General features: G+C 43.4%; 1 protein-coding gene and 1 pseudogene across 3 annotated transcripts in view; one reads left to right on the top strand and one right to left on the bottom strand.

The window, feature by feature from the left end:
* Positions 1-545: 545 nt before the first annotated feature.
* LOC147029821 (protein mono-ADP-ribosyltransferase PARP14-like) overlaps positions 546-24487 on the bottom strand; it is a 156333-nt gene continuing 132391 nt past the window's right edge. For 2 of the 3 annotated variants that reach the window (XM_085873178.1, XM_085873180.1), the window contains exons 18-23: positions 22463-22639; positions 18143-18304; positions 11873-12223; positions 10509-10645; positions 2059-2224; positions 546-1930 (exon numbers count right to left, since the gene is read on the bottom strand). In XM_085873178.1, the coding sequence (XP_085729304.1) occupies positions 1644-1930; positions 2059-2224; positions 10509-10645; positions 11873-12223; positions 18143-18304; positions 22463-22639 (1280 nt within the window). In that variant the 3' untranslated portion in view covers positions 546-1643. Of the gene's footprint in view, positions 1931-2058; positions 2225-10508; positions 10646-11872; positions 12224-18142; positions 18305-22448; positions 22640-24487 lie in introns of those variants that run through there. The other variant, XM_085873181.1, reaches the window with a different exon arrangement.
* On the top strand, positions 5287-6537 carry LOC147029822 (uncharacterized; annotated as a pseudogene).

The following is a 24487-nucleotide window of genomic DNA, read 5'->3' as shown; positions in this document are numbered from 1 at the left end:
TTCCCTCCCCTCCCCTCCTGTCTCTCTCCATCATTTGTTCCCGCATTTGTTGCAGTTTTTTTCTTTGCTTTCCTGCTTTCCCAGACCTTCTTTTGGTGGTGCAAGGATCCATGGTCTTTGCAGGGTGTGGAAGTGCTCATATCTGTCCCATATTGAGTTTCCATTGGTTTTATACCACCTGAGTTTGTAATTATTTATTAACCTGAAGTAGGTTTTTATTTGTTACCAATAAATTATTTGGCAAGTTTACGAGCTTGCTCTCTTGCTCCGTCATCTTGGTGGAAAAAGTCATGCTGGAAGGGTAAAAACAAACAAACAAACAAAAACCCCTAAAAACAGTTGGTGCAGGTGTAGACTAGAGAAAATGGGGTAGAGGGTTGGGTCACCTGACAATTTGCACATGCCCAATTCAAATTTGACCGAAGGCTCGCTCAGTTTTTCTTGGGGCAATATGCTCAGTGAGGCCATGGTCCACATTACATTATGCATAGTTATAGGTCATTATACTAGGTATGCATGCACAAATTATAATTCATACTCCTAACTTGGATTTTTTCTTTCTTTATTGTTAGTACATTCCATGGAAGGCAATTGGTGATGGTCATAAAATGGAACGGAAGTCAAGCTCGGACTGTGATCGAAGAAGGGTTTAAATCCAAAGGCTATTCACGAGGACATGTTACAAAACTTGGGTCAAGATGCTCCATCATATACCACAGTTCAAGTATGGCCAATTAATTTAAATATGTAAAACAGCATCGATAATCCCCACGCTGGTCCTCTGGCAAGTGCACCTGTGCCTGAAAGTGTTGATGCCACCCATGGCAATCTAATACCACAGGGTATCAATCAAATGCATTGCCCAACATATTAGCATGTCAACCAAAATAGTTCATAACATTTGGCAAAACACATGGAACGAGGAAGATTTCAACAAGATGGTTCGCAAAATTTCTCAATGAGAATCGGACACCTGTTCAGGTCAACATTTCTCTGGAGATTTTGTTTCATGATGAAGTTTATCCAGACGAAGTTTATTCAGGAGACTTATGTTCCACACTTTGAAATCGAGTCTAAACAATAATCAAAACAGTGGAAGCAACCCTCTTCTCCGGCAACAAAGCATCATTTCGAGCATTGTCAGCGGCCGAGTGGAATATGTTAAAAATGTTACAATTGTGGGATCTTCTAATGCCTTCACGGTGAGGCTGAACTTTTCAAATGTCTTCACTTCCTCTCCCAACTCCCCTGCCCCCCTACTTATATAGCAAAGGCTACAAAGTTATTTTTGTGTTTGAAGCTATGAAAAATACAAATGCATGATGAAACATGTATCCAATTTACAAGAATAAACTAAAAGCAAGCACATTTATATTGCACAGAATTCCATGTGGTGGGGTGAGAGGTAAATATGCAAATTTTCAGGGTAAAAATAGTGATGAGCTGTGCTATTTCTAGATAAAAAAATATTTTCTTCACAATTTCCTTGCTGCAGTCTCCAAACCGATACAGCAAAATTGCAAACAATGGCTTTTCCTAACCCAAACTGACTGCACACCAATACCATAAATAAAATACATTGCTAGGAATACATAATGTCCAATGCTTTCATCAAAATTTACATGATGTAGTCACCAAAGATCTCAGTGAAATGTGATGAGATATTCAGGGTAAGCTTGATCATCCCGGAAGATCACAAATATGCCCGGGTTTTGGACATTGTCCACCAGACTGTCGTACATCACGTTTTGTTCAGAGTTACCCTTTGGTGGTGGGGCAATCAACTTGCTGTTTCCTTGGCAGAAATCTCCAGTGGCCACAAGTGCCTGGAATATGTACCTGTTGCCATTGATGTCAGGAGGTGAATACCTCTGTTGAGCTGAATATGCAGCATTAACTGCAAAGTAGGTTCCCTTTCCAAATTGAATTGCTGAAAGAATAAAGACGGCATTGCGATTAAACTTCCGAAGATTGGCTTTGTGACTTCGGAGCTAAATGACAGAATTTGTGTGGAAAACATTTGGATAACACCAGCCAATCGTAGTTCATCACACTCACCATTTTTTCCGGCATAATTTCTGTCAAAGCCAAATTTACGGATGTTTTCTGAGGCATCTTTATGGGTTCCATGGTACAGTGTCCTCTCGGGTAATGAGACTGAGGAAACATGTTTCTTCCTCAACAAGTACCTTTCCCAACTCTCAGCATTCTGAATCCTTTCAATCTATAACAAGAAAAACAGAGACATTACAAACTGTCCATACAAATGAGGTCAAAGTTTCCTCAAGGCATTCTAATGGAACAATGTTGACAACACATCCATTTACGGTTGAGTGACTTGAGGCTAGGTGCTAAAAAAACAAACAAACACACAAACTTTGAGGCCACCAACCTCTTTGCAATGTCAGAGCAAAAGAGATCATTACATGAGATGCTAATAATGGTGAGAACTTTTGATTCCTTGGAATCTGAGAGAAAGTGGAGACAGATAGAGACAGAGGTGATGTGATGCTGGAGCACTGACCCATGGACAAGAGCAGTACTCCATTGAGCTATCGACAAAGGTCTTGTAAATCGAGTAGTTTTTGTTTTCCAAGGAACAAGTTGGAAAGATGGAGGTCAGCCAGTATGTGGCTGACTTTGGAGTCCAGCTTTGCAATGTGGTCGGCTCAGGAGACATTGGGGCTGTTCGCAAGGTGAATAAGTTCAAGAAACTAAACTTCTTCCAATGGATTACCATGGAAATCGATAAGTGGGTTCATCTGACGACCCTACAGGATCAAAAGAATGAGACTGAGATTTGCAAAAACTGACAGACGTGTTCCATTTGTCAGATTAGCATATAATCAACATAATCAAGATTTTGGACTTTTTTCATTGCACAAGTGAAAGGTCAGAAATCCAAGAATGAAGGCAGCATTGTATCCCACAAGCAGATGGCATGGAAAGCAAATTAGAATTACAGACTGTCAAATGCCTAATATATGTCGGGAGATGGTCCTAACCTCATGTTTGAGATGTTTGGCCTCGAACCATTGCTGAGAGAAGAGTATCAGCACATCCAGAAATGAGTGACAAAGATGGAATCCAACTAATCGTCTGTCTGATCAGAATTCATAGATCAGGCTGTATGAGAAGAGGAAATATTTCATTTCAGCAGCAATGATGGATTCCATGACTTTGCTTACAATAGGTCTGAAGTTGAGAATATCTGGTTTTTTTTTGCACCTCTCTCATGGATGGGAATGATGCTTGCAGACTTCCAGGTAGACAGAAAACAGCTAAAGGAGGACAAACTGAAGAGCACAGATAAAAGAGAAGGAAGAGCAGGAGGGCAGGATTTTAAAACATCGGCACTGATTCCATAACACCAGCTAATCAAACAGTATCCTCTTTCAGGATGCATATTCTTATGGGATGGCCATCTCGACCTGTTGCTGAAGCAGAGTTGAAATTGGACAGAACTTTCTTCACTTCCTTGGGTGAGGACACAAATTCTAGTAGATAATGGGTATGAGAGTATGATCATATGGGGACAACATGGGATGGAATGGGAACACAAGATTTGGACAAGTTGAGACATTGTAATATAAAAGAAGCCTTTGCTGCAATACTAATACAGAGGCCTCATCTCAAGCAGTGAGGTTATTTGAGGAAATGGAGGTGATGGTGGGGGAGCACACACCAGAGAGTAAGCAGATAAGGCATCAATGAAAGTTTGGGGAAGGAGGCTGGTTGAGATTTAAAGCCTTGAGAGTTGCAAGATGATGCTTTCTGGCTGGTTTAAGGATAGACACACGAGTTGCATGCCTTACAGAATGACCTAAAATTGCCATTCGTTGAGTTAGCCTTCCATGTTGAGAGATCAAGCTGGTTAACCAAATGCTGTGTTGGGGCAGTTGGTAAACCTGCACTTTGGAATGTAAAATAAAAAAAATTAAAAAGATCAGGCTGTTGGAAAAGAAGAAATGAATTATCAACAGCAATGATGGATTCCATGATTTGTTTATTGATCTGAAGTTTATAGGATCTGTTTTTGCGACTTTCTCATGGATGGGTGTGATGTAGGTTCGCTGCGGATGGGATGGGACAAATAAATGAGCGAGTGAGAAAACAGGCTCTTGTATGGGCATTCACAAGAACAAGATCGAATGAGCCAAGAGGGGCAGAGGAAGAACAGGAGAGGTTTGATGGAAAGTTAGTCATTTCCAGGTCCAGGAATAGTACCAGCTGATAATCTCTCATATCATAAGAATTGTGCAAATTATGACTAAAGCATGAAATTTCTACCAGTGTTAGTACATGCCATAAGCTTCATTTTCAGATCGGGAGGTAAGGCAGATTTGACCTCTGAGGACCGTGAGAGGTCAATGACCTCAAAGTATCAAAATATTGATGTTTGGCGTCATTGGTTAATGGTAAACATGTTTATGATGTACAAACCATGCATTTGTGTTCCAATAAAAGTGTCTACATATTACACACAGCGTTGGTAATTATTTACAGGTGTCGAGTTTTGACCTCTGAGGACAGTGAGAGGTCAATGACCTAAAATATCAAAATATTGATGTTTGGCTTCATTCATTAATGGTAAACATGTTTATGATGTACAAACCATGCATTTGTGTTCCAATAGAAGTGTCTACATATTCCACACAGTGTTGGTAGTTATTTACAGGTGTCGAGCTTTGACCTCTGAGGACCGTGAGAGGTCAATGACCTCAAAGTATCAAAATATTGATGTTTGGCGTCATTGGTTAATGGTAAACATGTTTATGATGTACAAACCATGCATTTGTGTTCCAATAGAAGTGTCTACATATTCCACACAGTGTTGGTAGTTATTTACAGGTGTCGAGCTTTGACCTACTGGTCCTTGACACGAGAGACATCATGGACACCCCAGTGGCAGAAACTGTGAGGAAGATTGAGTCCCTTGGTGAGGAGCAGTACACAAAGTTTGTTGAAGAAAGACTGGAACTATGCACGAAGCCAGTTACAGAAACACTGTCCAAGAACAAGTTGCCACTCTTCAGTCGGCCACAGACCAAGACGCAGTCAAAGCAGCAGATCCAACTCGCCGCAGTGAAGAGTGACTGTAGTCTCTTCTCGAGGCTGTATATTGCCTGCCAATCACATGATGGGGATCTGGACCAGTTCTTCTGCCACGAGAACCAGGCAGCCCCACCAGCATTATCAACAGGAGGAAAACTGCGCCTTGGAGTCAAAGCAGATCGACTACATTGCCTGAAATCGGACCAACCCGAAACCACAAGCGCACCTGGGGTTGATGCCACAATCCTTGACGGAGCAGCTATTGTTCAAATGCTCAATCCTGTAACGGCAAAGACCCTTGAAGAGTATGTGAGCTCAGTCTTTGCACCTTACATCTCCACTCAACTCGAAAAGGTCAACAGACTCGACCTCATCTGGGATGTATATCTACCTGACAGCCTGAAAGGCACGACCAGACAGAGGAGGGGCAAGGGTGTCAGGAAGAGAGTGGCTCCCTCTACAGTCATGCCTAAGAACTGGAAGGACTTCCTTTGTGTGGATCAAAACAAGACTGAGCTCTTTGGTTTCCTGTCACGAGAGGCCATTCGTCTTCCAATAGCAGATGGCAAGGAAATGTATGCAACATGTGGAACTGAGGTCCTGTGCTCTCCTGCCGAGTCCGACTTGACCAGCCTCGCCCCATGTTCACACGAGGAGGCGGATACTCGCCTGCTTCTACATGTGGCAGATGCTGTGCAGAAGGGGATCAGGAAGGTGGCCATAAGCACTGTGGATACTGATGTTGTGGTACTGGCTGTGGCTTTCTTCAACAACATCAATCCTGACGAGCTGTGGATAGCTCTTGGTACTGGATCCAGCTTCCGGTACATAGCTGTTCACCAACTGGCTGCCGCCATGAACCCAAGACAATGTGCTACTCTCCCCATCTTCCATGCCCTCACAGGGTGCGACACTGTGTCTTCTTTCACTGGCAGAGGGAAGAAGACTGCCTGGGAGATTTGGAGAGTGTTCCCACAGGTGACTGATGCCTTTGAAGAACTCTTATGCATGCCAAGTGATGTCAGTGAGGAGTCAATGTCACTGCTGGAGCGCTTCGTTGTGCTGATGTATGACCGTACCAGTGACACCATGTAAGTGAACGATGCTAGGAAACAGCTCTTCGCACACAAGTCGAGGGCTCTAGAAAACATTCCCCCAATGCAGGCAGCACTCCAGCAGCACATCAAGTGTGCATCTCTCCAGGGCAACTGCTGGAACCAAACTCTGGTCCTGAATCCAGAGTTACCAATCCCATCTGACTAGGGCTGGACAAAGGAGGCCTCAGGGTGGCAGCCTCTTTGGACGACACTGCCAGAGGCATCAAAATCTTGCCACGAACTGATCCACTGCGGCTGCGAGAAGGGATGTACCGGCTGCTGCAAGTGCACCAAGGCTGCACTCAAGTGCACTGCATTATGTGCATGTTCGGGAGACTGTTTGGTGCAATCAGACACCTTTATATTTATGCGTCTATATGGATAATGTGTGTGTATTACATGTACCGGAATGTACTATACATGTGTCTGAGGTAACTGACCTGACTGTAGTTTAAGCTGATAGACTATGTTCAGTGCACATTGAAAATTAAGGTTGCACAGATGATCTTACAACACGATTTCATGCAAGCTGTTCTGGACACCACAATAACCTAAATGTGTATTTCAACAAATTTGTTTTCTGAGGTCACTGACCTCATTTAAAGCACTTGTTCAATCATGGTTGCATCCTGTGCTTATGTATAAAGGCTCTCCAGAAGATAAAGGGACCAACACATGGCAACATACCTTTTTAATGATTCCCAAAACAGACAAACTGCACCAGAATTGTGAAAAAATGACAATTTCAATGTCATTGACCTCTCACTATCCTCAGAGGTCAAATCTGACTTACCTCCCGATCTTAAAATGAAGCTTATGGTATGTACTAACACTGGTAAAAATTTCATGCTTTAGTCATAATTTGCACAATTGTTATGATTATCTGCTGCACTAGAAGGAGGATGTACGAATTGCAGAAGTCAGGGATGAAAACCATACGGATTGGGTCAGACTCGGACCTAGTCATGGAAAGCCTTTGCTGCAATACCATGGCTGGCGGTTGCCAAACTAACTGGCATTGTAGCAGTTGAAGTCCCCACAGATGGGGAACAGTTGGTATGGATGATCACAAGTTGATTCCAAGATGGAATTAATATTAGATGCAATGGATTTGTTAACTTACTAATTTTGTGAGAAGGCAGATTACAGTCAACACCAGGTGGCCTGTTTGAACCACCATAATCTTTGGCGCCAAAGTTGTTCCCTCATGAGAGCCAAAGAGATACAGGCCTTCACAAGATGATGATGAAAGGAGTCAAGAGGAGTAGAGGAAGAACAGGAGAGGTTTTATGGAAAGTTTATCATTACCAGGTCCAGGAAGGTCAGGTCAGGTCGGGGAGCATGCGCCGGAGCTTTCCGTCGGTACTCCAAGGGCCTCCATCTGGCCATCCCCATGGCAGATGCCTGGCCCATCCCCATCTCCATGAGATGTTGATCAATCTGCTGCAACCATGAGGCACGTGGTCAGCCCATTGGCCTCCTCCACTCATGAGGCTCCCTTGCTGAAAGAATCTGGTGAGCAGGATCAGCGTCCAAAAAATGAGCCACATGTCCATACAGCCACAGCTGACGCTCATGGACTATGCAGGTAACAAATCTCATTTGTCTCTCTCAGCAACCGCTCGTTGGACACAAAGTCCGACCAGTGATAGCCAAGGATTCCACGAAGAGACCTGGTACCAAAGGAATAAAGTGTCCTTCTCAGATCCTTGGTCAGAGACCAAGTCTTACATAAATAGAGCAGGACTGGAAGCACCAAGGACCTGAAGATTTGGACTCCTTTCCTCCCACACAGGTATTGGCAGCACCACACCCCATGATCCAGTAAATCCATGACTCCCCAGGCTTGACCCAGACTTCTGTTGACCTATGGCTCACAGCCAGTAGACATGAATATCACTGCCAAGGTAAGAGAATCTCTCCATGACCTCAACATCCTTGACTCAAACAGGTTCAGACAGGATAGCAGCATCCAAGATGTCACTGAAAGCATGGATATTAGTTTTGACCCAGGAAACCCAGAATTCCAGCAGCACCAACTCCGCCTTCAGCACCTCGAGGGCTTCCAAAAGGATATCCAGAGTCTCCGCAACGATAACTGCATCCTCTGCGAAATCAAGGTCAGAGATCTTGACATTCCCAAACGATGCACCGCAACTTGATCTCTACAACATCCTCCCCATAATCCAGTCCATACAAGTGCTGAAAAGTTTGGGGGCCAGTACACACCCATGAAGAACTCCAGTAACAACTCGAAATAAGTCAGAGATGGTATCACCACATCTCACAGCACTCTCAGTACCAGAGTAGAGTTCAGACATCAGATTGATCAGTTTTGGTGGCATCCCACGAAGACCAAGAAACTTCCAGAGGGCATCCCGATTCTCTGAATCAAACGCTTTGGAGAGATCAACACAGGCTGCATGCAGCCCCTGCCGAAACTCTCGTATGCATTCAGTGAGGACCCGAAGAGCAAGGATACGGTCAATCATTGACTTATTTGGTGTAAAGCCTGACTGCTTTTGATGCTGGTGCTCAAGCAGATGGTGGCGAATCCGATGAAGAATTATCCAAGCAAAGACCTTGCCCGGCACTGAGAGCAGTGTCACCTCTCATTAGTTGTTGCAGTCTTGGTGATCTTCTCTATCCAGAGGGGAACAACAAGGCCCCTCTTCCAGTCAGTTGGGATGATGCCTGTGTTCCAGGCAGAGCACAGAACTGCATGCAATGACATGAGTACAGCATTTCCACCAGCCTTGAGAAGTTCAACATGGATGCCACAAATCCCAGGAGCTTTACCCCATTTCAGATGGTTCACCACAGTCTGTTTTTCCACAAACGAATGTGGACCACAGTTGATTGGAGGGTCAGCAATAGGGATAGTAATACCCCTGACATCCAACTCAACAGCTGGTGGATCAGCCTGCCACAGCCGCACAAAGTAACTGGCCCAGCGGGCCTTCACTTCAGACTCTTTCAAGAACCCAACACCCTCCACTCTAACTGCAGTATACTGAGGGACGGGCTTGGAGGAACGCAATGTGCGAATTCCCGTGTAAGCAGGACAAGAATCACTTGACCACAGGTGATGCTCTACCCCCTCACAGATTCATTGCACAAGGCCTCCTTGTCCACCCCTGATGTATGTACAGTTTTACACCTCAGCTCTGTCATTCAGCCTGTCCCTGTGACTCTGGTCAATGGTATCCAGTGTCCCTTGAGCGTCAAAATTCTTTTTCACCCTACAGTGAGTTCCAAGACATCCACCGGCAACATCAAGGACGGGTGGTATTGAAGGCACTCCACAACTCTTCAGGATCCTCCAAAGCACCCAGCCCCCCAAATCTCCACTCAGCCTGTTTGCAAACTCGTCAGCTACACTCTTATCCTTGAGTTTGCCAACATCCAGCTGAGGCTGGGATGGCACAATTCTCATGCATTTCCTTCACACACTTAAATCCTTAAGCTGCAGCTTCAGTGTTGCTCCAATGAGCCTGTGGTCAGTATTGAGGAACTGAGCACTCCAATAGACCCTGCAGTTCTGGATTATCCTCCAGTCACCATCAATGAGTGCATGGTCAATCTCCTTTGCCACACCACCTGCGTTGGATTACCACATCCATCAATGAGCTTGTGGGCTCTGAAACCATGAACCAGCCACCCGAAGTCCACGACTTCTTTCAAAGCCAGCCAAGGAACTTAGTGCTATTCTGGTTCACAGTTCCAGACCCATGGGGACCAACACATGTTTCCTAAGCATCCCTATCAGTTCCAATTAATGCATTGAAACTCCCCAAGACTAGAAGAGTATCTCGCCTGGGACACTGATCAACCACAGACTCGAGCAAGGCATAGAATGCGTCCTTCACGGTGAGATCACGCGCCTCAGTCGGAGCCTATACAAAGACCAGGGAAATGACACCCAAGGAGTAATGAATCCTTCATAAGGAGGACGTCCAGGAAGGAGGATGTACGAATTGCAGAAGTCATGGATGGAAAGCGTACAGATTGGGTCAGACTCAGACATAATAATGGAAAGCCTTTGATACAATTCCATGGCTGGCTGTTGCCAAGCTAACTGGCATGGAGGCAGTTTAAGTCCCTGCAGATGAGGAACAGAGGCGGTGTGGATAGTCACAAGTTGATCCATATTAGTGAAGATTGAGGTACAAATGGAGTCATCATCATTGCATGGATGGTTCACCACATAAAGCTTTTAGTGATTTCTATGGAAAAACACATTTTAGAGCTGCAAAACAGAGATTTTAGGTGCAGTACTGTATGTAAAAAGAGTATTCCAAAATCAATTCAGAGGTTGACATCAAATTAAAAAGCATGAGATACTTTTTTTCCTACCTTGACAATTGTGACTGATTGCACACTCTGAAGAAAATCCTGTGACACTTTATTGTATTCAGGCGAGTTCGGCAGAAGAGTGAACGTTTTAAAAGCACATCCATCCATCTCCTCCCAATATGGTGGGACTGTAGTTGCTGTGAGATTAAAAAAAAAATAGAGGGATGACACGGGGGCGGAAAAATGGCCGCCCATTCAAATGTGCACACCATAACACACTTATAAACTATCATAAAGTGAAGTCTTAAGCATTTAAAAGCCATTTCTTTTATTTTCGAGCATAATCTGAACTACCAAGACTTGAAAAGATGCCACAATAAATCACCAAAGGACCACGACAGATCACGAAAACGCAAATTTGTACCTCTTCTTCTTCTTCTTACCCTCTCAAAACAATGTAAAACTGCAGCCCAACCTACCTAAATAACTGCTGAAACCATGATGGCGATTCCAAAGCAAGGCAGTTACTTTGTCTCTGGGCTAGTGCATGCAACCCAAAATTTAAAAAATATATATGAAACATTAATCTGTTAATTACGAAAAGAAATCGAACATAAATGTGGACTCAACCAAACCAGGCCAGGATTGTGGGAGGGGAGAAGATTGACAGAAGCATTCCAAAAGTGATACGTATCCAAACCATCCCCCCAAATGAACTGAAACAAGTATTAAAACAATTTAATAACATAGATGGATTTAATCCATACCAAAATAACAAAATATATAAAAAAACGAAGCATTTTATTGATTCATGAAATTGCAGAAAAAGGGGAAAAAAATTTTCATCTAAAAACAGAGGGATGAGATGTCAATAAAACAACCAAACAAGGTAGGAATGACACCACATTACAATTCCATAACACGACACCACAATCCCGTTATGGATTACCATCACGGCATCTTTTGACATTCTACTTTTGTTGTGGGATTGTGATGGATGAAGAAGGAGAATGAAGTAGAAGAACAACAATGAAGAATGACACCACATAATGACAGCACAATACAACACCACAATCCTCTTATGGTTTTGCATCATGATATATTTTGATGTTGTTCCATCACAATCCCACAACAAAAGTAAAATATCAAAAGATATTGTGATGGCAATCCATAACAGGATTGTGGTGTCATTCTTCTGCTTCATCCATCACAATCCCACAACAAAAGTAAAATGTCAAAAGATGTCATGATGGTAATCCGTAAGAGGATTGTGGTGTCGTATTGTGGCATCATGTGATGTCATTCCTACCTTATTTGGTTGCTTTTTTGAGATTTTATCACTCTATGTTTTTACATTTTTTTCATGAATAAATAACAAACTTAACCAATCTGAAATGACTTAAAACAATTAGATTTACACTCACCCTCCTGGAAATGATTTTCTGTAATCATACTTAGGAGCTTTATGTGAGCATCTTTCACATCCAGCTCTGTGCCTTCAAGGACAAGATAATTAGATGACTGCCTGATCTCTACTTGATGCTCTTCCTGGATGGCGAGCAACGTCTTCACATCCTTCTCCTTCAGCCTGCCCTTTATCTTCACCTTTTCGGACTTCACAGAGGAAGTGAAGAAGTCCTGCACTTCCTTCACACACCCATCAATGTCCTGCTGTTCAGATCCAATGATAATCAAATGGAGAGGCTTCAGCTTTATGACAGGAAGAAACAAGCCTGCACCTTTCATGGGCTTTGTTTTGACCTTTGCATTTGCTCCTGCAAAATGAAACAAAATTATTGAAGTTAATTAGTATATTACGTGCAAAGTGCAACAGCATTCCGGAAATTATTCTTACAGGATGGCCAACTACTCTTGTTCATTGTATTTAAAGAAAATTTACATGAATGGTGTTGTTTCATATGCAGCCTGTGGCTGTACGTTGTATCATTTTATAGAAGCGTGGCTGCATCGCTGATACATTGCCCGTTACGAGTTAGCTGGTATTCATTTTGCCGACCTTGGAAGGATGGCAGGCTGAGTCAACCCACCTGGTGTTAATTCAATGGATAACAAGGGGCTTAAACTCAAGACCCTAAGATCTTAAGCCAGCCACTATAACCGTTAAGCAAACACCAGGCTGATTTACATGAATAAGAGAATACGTTAAAACTATTTTTGGTGCATGAAGTAATTCATAAAAGAACCCGCAGTGTCACTTCAATTGCTGAGGCCAGCCTGGTTGAAGCCAGCATTATAATCACCAAGGATCTTGCCGATAAATTCAATACAACGAAAGGCATTGTGGGATTGGTGTTTTGAAAAATGGTGGTGGCGTGTGCAGCTCGGGCAGATGAAAAGGGGAGGAAAGGGCCAGAGGGAGAATGTGCCCAGAACCTTTTATAGAGGGAAAGAGAAATATTTTATGAACCAATGACAACAAGAAGCTAGCCTAAATCAAGCTTTGATCAGGAAGGCATCAGCAAGAAGAAGAAAAAGAGGAAGAAAAAAAAAACCAACAATTAAAATGCAAAAAACAAGACGAACAACAAAAAACAAACAAACCCAAATGCTCGCCGAGAGTTGGCTTTCGAGTGATTGTGGTGGAAAATTTATTTTTAAATATTAGCTTGATGGTTTTTTTGTTTGGCTGTGGCCCAATTTAGCCTAGTGATTGATTTAACTTCACAAATAAAGGCTTTGACCCCCTATAATAAATATATTAGTAAAACCTGGATGATAGACAATGATTGATTTAAAAGCTCATTTTATGAGTATTGATTGAATTTATTGAAACTTGTGTGATTACAAATATGAGCCCCATGGACATGCATATAAGGTCCATGGGACATAATTGATACAGCTCTGTATTCTTATTGAAACTTAAACGAATTGATAACAAAATACTTATGTTGGGTGAAAGTGGGCTATTAGATGATGAACCCACTCACCCAGTAGCTTAGCAAGTTGGAATGTTCGGCTAATATGCTGCACCAACCATTTTCTGTCATGTAAGGTGATGATACTCATTTCCTCTTGTATGTTTTCAAAAGCTTTGAAATGCTTGTAAAGGTATAAAGTCTATTGTAAAGCATTGTATTTAACTAAAGTCATTTTGTCACCATATATGGGAGTTGTCCACCAAGAAGGATCATGGGTAAAAGATGTAACCCAACACAGAGTTGAAGCAAATGAAAGTGTTTTTGTATTCGAAACGAAACATGTTTATTATGTCCTTGAAGAGAAGAAGCAGCCCACACATTTGCCTTTGTACGAATGCAACATATAAATTGAACTGCTTGCTTGTAATCAAACCACAAATGAGTGGGAGATGAATTTCCATACTCGTACAAGTGTTCCTATACTCGCACACAAACCATGTCTGGTGTTTGCCAATTAAGAGACAGAGGAACATCGAGTGATTTGTAGTTTTGATATGTACTGTTCTTTGTCTGACCCATGCCCCTCTCTTTCCCCATTTCTATGCAAATAATCTTGCTATAAAAATAAGCAAGGCTTGTGAACAGAACTCTGAGAAGGAGGAGGTATGCAGGGACACGTTGGTGTTTTCTGCGAATTTGTTTCTTTCCTGTGTACACGTAAATAAATGAATTCAACTCGCACTGGGACTGGAATTACTGGAGTGACATTCGACTCCGCTGGAGGTTCGAGTAATTCCACCACTTGATTGTTTGCGAATTTTAGAAAAAAATGAAAATGTAAATCAAAATTGAAAGCAAAGGCTCCAGAAATCAATAAGGACATTTGGAAGGATGATGGGAAGGGTGATCGCCAAAACTGCAACAACTACCGTGGGGTGACGCTGCTCTCAGTGCCGGGCAAGGTCTTTGCTCGGATAATTCTTGATAGGGTTCGCCACCATCTGCTTGAGCACCAGCGTCCAGAGCAGTCAGGCTTTACACCAAAGAGGTCAACGATTGACCGTATCCTTGCTCTTCGTGTCCTCACCGAACGCAGACGAGAGTTTCGGCAGGGGCTGCTTGCAGCCTATGTTGATCTCTGTAAAGCGTTCGATTCAGTGAATCGGGATGTCCTCTGGAGGATTATTGGTCTTCATGGGGTGCCACCAAAACTGATCGATCTGATGTCTGAACTTTACTCTGGTACTGAGAGTGCTGTGAAATGTGGTGGTACCATCTCTGACTTATTTCCAGTTGTTACTGGAGTTCATCAGGGGTGTGTACTGGCCCCCACACTTTTCAGCACTTGTATGGACTGGATTTTAGGGAGGATGTCAGAGAGATCAAGCTGAGTGCATCCTTTGGGAATGTCAATATCTCGGACCTTGATTTTGCAGATGATGCAGTCATCTTTGCAGAGACCTTAGATATCCTTTTGGGGGCCCTCGAGGTGCTGAATGAGGAGTCGGAGCAGCTGGGATTACGAGTTTATTGGGTCAAAACTAAGATCCAGGCTTTCGGTGACATCTTGGATGCTGCTGTAATGTCTGTGTCTGTTTGTGGTGAGGATGTTGAGGTCATGGAGAGATTCACTTACCTTGGCAGTGATATTCATGTCTCGGCTGGTTGTGAGTCAGAGGTCAATAGACATCTGGGTCGGGCCTGGGGAGTCATGGATTCACTGGATCATGGGGTGTGGCGCTGCCGGTACCTGTGCGGGAGGACGAAAGTCCGAGTCTTCAGGTCCTTGGTACTTCCAGTCTTGTTCTGTGGATGCGAGACTTGGACTCTGACCAAGGATCTGAGACTGAGACTTAATTCCTTTGGTAACAGGTCTCTTCGGAGAATCCTTGGCTATCACTGGTCGGATTTTGTGTCTAACGAGCGGTTGCTGAGAGAGACTCGGATGAGATTTGTTACCTGCATAGTCCGTGAGCGTCAGTTGCGGCTGTATGGACATGTGGCTCGTTTTCCTGACTCTGATCCTGCTCACCAGATTCTCTCAGCGAGGGAGTCTCATGAGTGGAGGAGGCCAGTTGGCCTCCTCAAGGAGATGGGGATGGGCCTGGCATCTGCCTGGGGGATGGCTAGATGGAGGCCCCTGGAGTACCGGCGGAAAGTGGACGCAGCGACGCGCTGTTCTGGCACATGCTCCCATACCTGACCTGACCTGAAGGATGATGGCAAGTTCAGTGTTTAAATTCAACATTTGTACAAGTAGCTCACAGAAAACGTTAAGATCCTCAAGGGTTTCACCCAACATAATGATCATAATAAAACTAGCCTAGCATAATGAGAGTTACAAATGTCTACAGAGGATGTCCAGCTTGAAGATACTTTGTACCAAGGATAAGGGCATTGTATGAGTACTAGTGCATGCCCATAGGTGCGTGCCCATAGGTGCAAACAAAACAAAACAAAAAACTTTCAAACCGCATACCAGAAACAACTACACAGGCCGTTCCTTCGCTCTCATGTGCCCGTACGTGCGTGGCCATACATGCCAAAAAAAAAACTTTCAAACCGCGTGCCAGAAACAACAACCACACAGGCCGTTCCTTCGCTCTCGTAAACGACGACTGGATTGGGGCATTGTGTTTATCTATAAATGCGCAAAAGAAATCGAGAAATTATTAGAATACAGTAAGTCATCACAATGCGGAAGTAGTGTGTGCCCATATGGAATGTTCACATGCAATCTACAAATTGTCGCTTGTATTGATTTTGCCTTTTATCGCAAGGAAAAACACAAAGAGAAGAGGAAAGAGGAGAAAAAAAAACGTGCAAAAAATAATTTACTTTCTGCTTCGGAGCATACCAGCACTCTGATGTTACCGAAATTTATGCACCGTCTAATATGAAAACGATCATAACTTGGGGCATTGTGTTTATCTATAAATGCGCATAACTAATCGAGAAATTATTAGAATACACGAAAAAAAAACGTGCAAAAAAATAATTTTCTTCCTGCTTCGGAGCATACCAGCACTCTGATGTTACCGAAATTTATGCACCGTCTAATATGAAAACAATCATAACTTGGGGCATTGTGTTTATCTATAAAAGCGCATAAATCGAGAAATTATTAGAATACACGAAGTCATCATTATCGGGAAGCCCGTACGTTGTAACCTGTAATGGGGAACGCGGCTGCCCGTAAAAATAAATAAATAAATAAATAAATAAATATTCAAACCGCGAGCAACAAACAACAACCACACAGGCCGTTTCTTCGCTCTCGCGTGCCCGTACGTGGGTGGTGCGTAAGTTCGCACATCACAGTTACGATGACTCGCAATTTAGGTTTTAATGGCCAATTATTCAATTTGCGCCAACGTATTTTGCCTTTTCGCAATGTCCTCGCAAGGAAAAACAAAAAGAGAAGAGAAGAGAGAAAAAAAAATTACTTCCTGGTTCGGAGAATACCAGCACTCTGATGTTACCGGAATTTATGCACGTCTAATATGAAAATGATCATAACTTGCGGCATTGTGTTTATCGATAAATGCGCATAAGAAATCGAGAAATTAATGGAATACACGAAGTCATCACTCTCCGGAAGTCCGTACGTTGTAACCCGTAATGGGGAACGCGGCTGAGCTTCCCTTCCCCATTGGCCACGCCCACGCAACAACGTGTATTGTCATTGGTTTGGTAAATAAATGGCCATAACTTGGGAAGCACTTGTCCGATTAATATCAAACCTTGAAAAGGCACATCCTCAGGTCCCCAGAAATATATCTGGCAAGTTTCAATTAGATCGGACCAGCGGTTGTCGAGAAACAGTGGTCACACACACACACACACACACACACACACACACACACACACACACACACACACACACACACACACACACACACACACACACACACACACACACACACACACACACACACACACACACACACACACACACACACAGCTGGAATTATAGATAGATATAGTTTTACTGTTATTAAGGAATAATAGAATAAATGCACATGTAAGTAATGTGAAATAAAGAGGAAGATGCGTTAAACTATTTGCCGGGATTTCCCGGAAGAGAATGAGGAGAGAGGAGCTCGGGGATTAGAGGCGTGTGGATAAAGTTAAAGGTATCCTTGCTCAAATTCACAGACTGGTGTTTGTTTGTTTGTTTGTTTGTTGTGCTACTCTTCCTACAGTTCTGGCCCGATTACTTCCAAACTTGCTACATTGGATCAGCATGACCACAATTAATGTCTCGGGTTTTTTTTTTAATCTTTGCTGGTGGTCTTGGGGGTGGGGGGGGGGTAAGGGGAGGTGGATTGAAATTCTCAATGTAAATGTGTTTTGTGTAGTGCTGCCTTCAGGTAGGGGAGGGCATTACAAGTCCCCACCATTTACAATACAGTATTCTTGTCCCCATGTTTTCCAGTGCAATGAGGTGTGTTGAATTATAAGCAGTCGGTATGTTTTTGCTTCATGCAAGTAACTCAGATTTATATTTTTTTGCCAACACAGCTGTCAGTTGCCTATACACTGCCCAAATACAAGTATGCATCAGAAGAACGTGTTGCATCCTTGGAACAAGATCGCCCGGCGGGTGGATACTCTGCTAGTAACATGAATATACATGTAAAGCGACAGCAATACAACATTAAACAAGTATTCATACAATCTTCACATATTTCCCTTTCCCTTTTGCAATTCAAAACCATAGCTAAAAACATCCAAATATATATCTACAATTATGGTAGCAATTGATAAAGGGGATGGGGTGGTGGGAGGGGGATATTCTAATAAAGGTCCAACCGGTAGTAGTCTGGATTGCTTTCTGCAATGCAGCTTGGAAGTCTGCGACCATTTGAGGCTGAAATACAACAATCCTGATGTGGTTCAAGGAGGTCGGAGTGTGCTGCATTATGGCCTCCAACATGGCATCTGCTGCCATTGTAGCCTGCTGACTACCAGCACCTGGTACACAGAACAGCAGCAGTTTCTTGCAACTGAGATCATACAAAAAGGCTGCATCAAAAAATGTATACACCGATGGTTGATACATCCACTGTTTCACAATTTCATGAGCTACGCAATACGTGGAGTTGGCTGATCAAGAATGCAAGTCCAAATGACAGTTGCAATTAAAATTGTATTTGAAGGTTTAAACTATGTGGAAGAAACTTGGGAGATCAGGATGGTGCGTCTCAAATCATTTAAGAAAATCCTTATTGTAGTTGTTTGCGCACCAAAGGAAAGTCTCATCGTATATAACCATTCCTTTAATGTCGTGAGACATGTTGGGCTGCCAAGGAGTACAATCCTGGATGTGTTGCCACTCTGACGCAGGATGCTCGGATGGCCGATTACCCCAATAAGCAGGTACTCATTTTGCCAACCTCGGAAGGATGACAGGCTGAGTCAACCCACCTGGTGTTATCTCAATGGCTTTACCAGAGCTCAAACTCAAGACCCTAAGATCTTAAGAGAGAGCGCGCGCGCGCACGCACGCACGCACGCACACACACACACACACACACACACACACACACACACACACACACACACACACACACACACACACACACACACACACACACACACACACACACACACACACACACACACACACACACACACACACTTAAAGGCCATTTTCCCCGCTAAAGCGGGGGTTAGCCTTGCGGGCCCCATGACAATCTTCTCCACTTTACCCTGTTTTCTGCATCTCCCCTTCTTAATCCCCTTGCCCACATTTCCTCTTCCACCACATTTAGCCAAGTTTTTCTCGGTCTTCTCCGTCCTCTACTTCCAACTACACTCATTTCCAACACTCCTCTCACCCAGTCACTTTCATCCTTCCTCAACACATGACCCAACCATCTCAACCTGTTTCTCTTCACAACCTCCATCACAGACTCTATTCCCATCATCTTCCGCAAGTCATCATTTGTCTTCCTCTCTCTCAACAATACTCCACACATCCACCGAACCACTCGCATTTCCACCCTTTCCAGCCTTTGTTGCTGCTCCATGTTCAGTACCCATGTCTCACTCCCATAAATCATCGTACTCCTCACACATGAAGCATACACCTTTCCCTTCAGCTTCAACGACACTCCCCTCTTTGTCAGCACGCCACTCAGTTCCCGAAACTTCTTCCATGCAAATCTCACTCCAGCAACCGTCGAAGAGTCTGATCCACCTTCTCCATTCAGCATGTCTCCGAGATAGCAAAATGTTTTCACCCCTTCCAGCTTCACACCATCTCCAAGATCCAACTCAACAATTCCTTCATCTGCTGCTCCCTCGATGCACACCTTACACTTGAATGTAGCTGCCACACTGGTTAATGACCCTCTCACCCCATTACATTTTCGATGAACCCATTCAGCCACATTGTACACTGAATGGAGTTCACTCCGACACCCTTCCTGCACACAGCACACGGCCACTTCCCAGTCCTTTCCACCTCACCACATGCTTTACCACTTGCCATAACCTTCATCTTTCTGATATTCACCTTCAAACCTTTTGCCTCCATACATTCCTTCCACTTGTTCATCTTCTCCTTCAGTCCATCCATACTCTCTGCAATCAACACCAGATCATCTGCATACGGCAGCTCCCACGGTAAATCCTCCTTTACCCTCCGAGCCAGCACCTCCATCACAAATACAAATAGAAGTGGACTTAGTACCGACCCCTGGTGCACTCCTACCCTCACCTCAAACTCACCACTGTTCCCATCCTTCGTCCTTACAGCTGTGCGCGCTCTCTCGTACATGGCCATCACTACTCTGATCAACCATTCCTCCACTCCTAACTTCCTCAATGCCCATGCCATTACTTCGCGTGGGACCCTATCAAATGCTTTCTCCAGATCAACAAACCCAAAAACAACTTCTTCTTCTTCTCCATGTACTTCTCCTGCAACTGCCTTACAATAAAAATTGCATCTGTCGTTCCTCTTCCTGGCATAAATCCAAACTGAATTTCGTCAATCTTTACCTTCTTCCTTATCCTCTTCTCCAACACCCTTTCCAATACCTTCATTCCATGCTCCAATAACTTTATTGCTCTATAGGAGCCACAGTCCAGAGGGTCACCTTTCCCCTTGTACAGAGGGACGAGGGTACTCAGTTCCCAATCCACTGGAATGCGGCCTTCTTTCACCACCAGATTACAGATCTCTGTCATTCTCTTCACACCCCAACTTCCCGCTGCCTTCAACATATCTCCCACAACTCCCGTCGGCCCTCCTGCTTTTCTACTCTTCATTGCTCTTATAGCTTCCTCAACTTCCTTCTCAGTTATCTTCTCTGCTGGTCCTAAAACTGGGTTACTCTCGATGTTTCTATCCCATTCATTTTCTACATTCAACAGCCTTTCCATATATCTCTTCCATCTTCCTTTAATTCCATCTGAATCCACAACAATTTATCCCACTTCATCCTTCAAGCAACTCAACCCCGTCACATCAAATCTCTCTCTCGCTATCTGCTTTGCGATCCTGAATACCGCTCTCTTACCCTCCTCCGAATCCAAGCGTTCTCTAAACATTTTCCTATGGGCCTCCTGCGCCTTTGCAACCTCTTTCTTTGCAGCCTTCTTGGCTTCCTTATAACTTTCATGTGCAGCCTCTTCTTCCACCGTATCCTTTGCCTTTTGCCATTCCTTGAACTTCTTCCTCTTATCTTCAATCGTGTTTCCAACTTCATCATCCCACCACCATGTTTCCGAGTGCCTCGGTGGTCCTTTTGTCCATCCACATACCTCACCAACGGCTCCCAATAGACTAGCTTTCATTGACATCCAACCACTTTCAAGCTCAACCACATCATCTTCAACCATACTCAGCCTCTCTCTTAATGCTTCCTTCACTGTCACCTCTTTCAACCTCCACACCTTCATCCTCGGTTGGTACTTCACCCGCCGAATTCTCCGCGCACCTTTCACCCTTATATCGCAGCCAACCAGGTGGTGCTGCGAAACAGTCTCCTCCCCTGGGATCACCTTTGTGTCCCGGAGGTTTCCCCTATCTCGCTGACGCACCATCAGGTAGTCAATGGTTGTCGTCAACCCACCTGACGTGTATGTAATAAGCTTATTATTCGCTTTCTGGAATTGAGTATTACAGAGCAACAAATCAGCTCCATCAGCAAACTCCAAGATCCTTTCACCTTCTCCATTTCTCACACCATATCCATAACCCCCATGGACTCCCTCAAAACCGTCTGGACTCCTTCCCACATGTCCATTCAAGTCTCCTCCAACCACAACAACTTCCTCATCTTTCACGTTTTCCATCAACTTCTCCATCGCACACCAGAACATGTTCTTCTCTTCATCGCTTCGACCGACCTGCGGGGCATATCCCGAAATGACGTTCACCAAGAGATTTCCGATCACAATTCTCACCATCATCAACCTTTCACTCACTCCAGTCACACTCACTACACTGTCTACAAACTCCTCAGAAAACATTACACCAACACCATGCACGCCTTCCGGGCACCCTTGCCACATAAACTTGTACTTCTGCCCCTGCCTTCCCTTCACCATTCTCACACCACTTCCCTTCCACCGTGTCTCCTGCACACAACATATGTCCACTCTTCTTCTGACCAATGTTTCAACCACTTCTCCAGATCTCCCTGTCATTGTCCCTACATTCCATGTACCAAACCTCAGAAACCGATCTCCACGTGGGGCATCAGACGATTGGTCATCATAAATGGAAAAATTTCCTCCCTTGCTTCGATCGGGTTCCCCACCTTGAGTTTTAACGAGAGGGGGTGAGGACCCCCACGGGGTACTTCGGGCTGTACCCTGCCCATCAGTTGTACTCATCATGGTTTCCTTTTGAGGCGATGTTTTTATGGCCGGATGCCCTTCCTGACGCCAACCCTTTTAGTCGCCTTTTACAACACGCAGGGATACGGTGTACCTATTCTGACCGGGGTAAACACCGGGAGACCCTAAGATCTTAAGCCAGTTACCTTAACCGTTAAGCGAACACCAGGCTTGTCATGGTATGTGGAATAGCTCAAATAACCTTTTAAAATGACAATCATGCCAATGTGTGGATACTTGGAAGCTCCTGAGGTCCAAATACAATCTAATTTGATTTACCTGTACCAATAGCAGGCAGAGCAACTGAGGCTAAATTTAGCCTTTCGCATTGTTGCAGTGCATCTCGGACACAGGCCGATATCTCGGCTGGTTGCGCTCTCCCCACCACGTGGACGATGTAGTTGCTTGCCAGATTTCCACTGGACGTCACCATTAATCCTGGGTGTGATTGTTGGCCTAAAGAAAACAAATCTTTTAGAGTCCGAGCAACAAATTCTTGAAAAAAAAAAAAATCACAAAATGCTATTCTATTTGGAATATCAATGATACAATCTAACACCTGAAAATAATATTAAACTCGAAAATAAAATTTGACGAAGAGGTCTGTGGCAGTTTTAGATGTGCACCCACGTTTGATCTCAATTAAAGGTCACATGAAAAAAAAATTAAAGGTCATGAGGGAAAGCACGAGTGAGAAGAGAGAAAAGTAGGAGAGAGACAACAGATGCTTCTAACTCGAGTTCGGGTGTGCAAATTGATTTTCAAAGGGCACATGACCATTGACCTATTGGACGCAAAATCAAATTAGTCCATCATTTTGGGACAGTCTATAGTTGTGCCAAGTTTGTTTGAAATCCTTTCAGTGGTTAACAAGTTATCATGTTAACAAAAATGTAATGAAACCGATAACAGATGGACAAATGGACAACCGAAAAACATAATGCCTCCTGGCTTCGGCTGCAGAGGCATAAAAATATGACTACAATTATACAGTGCCTTCAGAAAGTATTTACACCCCTCGACTTTTGTCACATTTTGTTGTGTGATAGCCTGAATTTAAAATTGAGTAAATTGAGATTTTTTGTCACCGACCTATACAAAATACCCCATAATTACAAAGTGAAAACATGTTTTTAGAAAAATTTTCCAAATTAATTAAAAATGAAAAGCTGAAATTTCTTCCATCAATTGATGAAAAGCTCAATGGACTTCAAGGGAAAGTTTCTGCTCTGACATGCACTGTCAACTGTGGGAACTAACATAGAAAGGTGTGTTTATTTCTAAATAATGTCCAATCAATTGAATTAGCCACAGGTAGATGCCAATCAAATTATTGAGATCTCAAGGATGATCACAGGAAATTGGATGCACCCAAGTTCAATTTAGTGTCACAGCAAAAGGGTTCAATACTTATTGATGCAAGATATTTCAGCCTTTCATTTTTAATCAATTTGTAAAAATTTTGAAGAACATGTTTTCACTTTGTCATTAATGGGGTATTTTGTGAAGATTGGTGACAAATTTAATCCCTTTTTAATTCAGGCTGTAACACCACAAAATGTGACAAAAGTCGAGGGGTGTGAATACTTTCTGAAGGCACTGTAAAATAGCCATCCCCGTCAATTCGGGAATGGGTCAGGCTAATTAAAGCCAAGTTGAGGTAATTAGTTATCCTCTATCTCTCAAAAGAATAGAAAATAAAAAGGAATGACAACAAGGAACGAACGCAGGAGGATGCCAACACCAGAGTAAATAAATCCGTCAATCTATGGACTTAGTTGCACTTGAGGAATGAAGGGAGGTGTTATATATTCAAATAAAATCATATATAAAGTGAAAATTTTTTATTTTCTTTTTTTAGAGAAGAGGGTGGGGAATGAAGGTGGTTGTTGGGTGATGAATGCACAAACACCAACCACACATTCACCTTTTGATAAGACTCTCTCACAGATATCACAATCACCACACATGTATACAATCACCCATCCACATGCAAGCTACTGACAAGTCTTGCCAATATATCCCTGTCCCCCTCTATCTCCATTGCATCTAGGTACCTATCCCATTCCAATTTAAACCAATCTACTTTATATTTTGCCACTACCTTTTGAGGGAGACCATTCCATGTATTAACTACTCTCTGACTGATAGACCCCCTACCTTGTTATGATCATGACTCATCTTTTTTACGCTCAGGGTGTAACGACTGGTCCCACCTATCAGCATCTACTCTATTCTGTTTCAGATAATGGATGAATCAAATCAAACCATTACTGAGATGTAGCTTCAATAAATGCAACACAA

This window comes from Eptatretus burgeri, chromosome 3, assembly GCF_056783735.1.
Source record: "Eptatretus burgeri isolate ZD-2024b chromosome 3, Ebu_testis_v1, whole genome shotgun sequence".
Lineage (NCBI taxonomy): Eukaryota > Metazoa > Chordata > Myxini > Myxiniformes > Myxinidae > Eptatretus > Eptatretus burgeri.
Note: the sequence above shows the minus strand (reverse complement) of the source record. Positions and strands in the feature narration are given on the sequence as shown.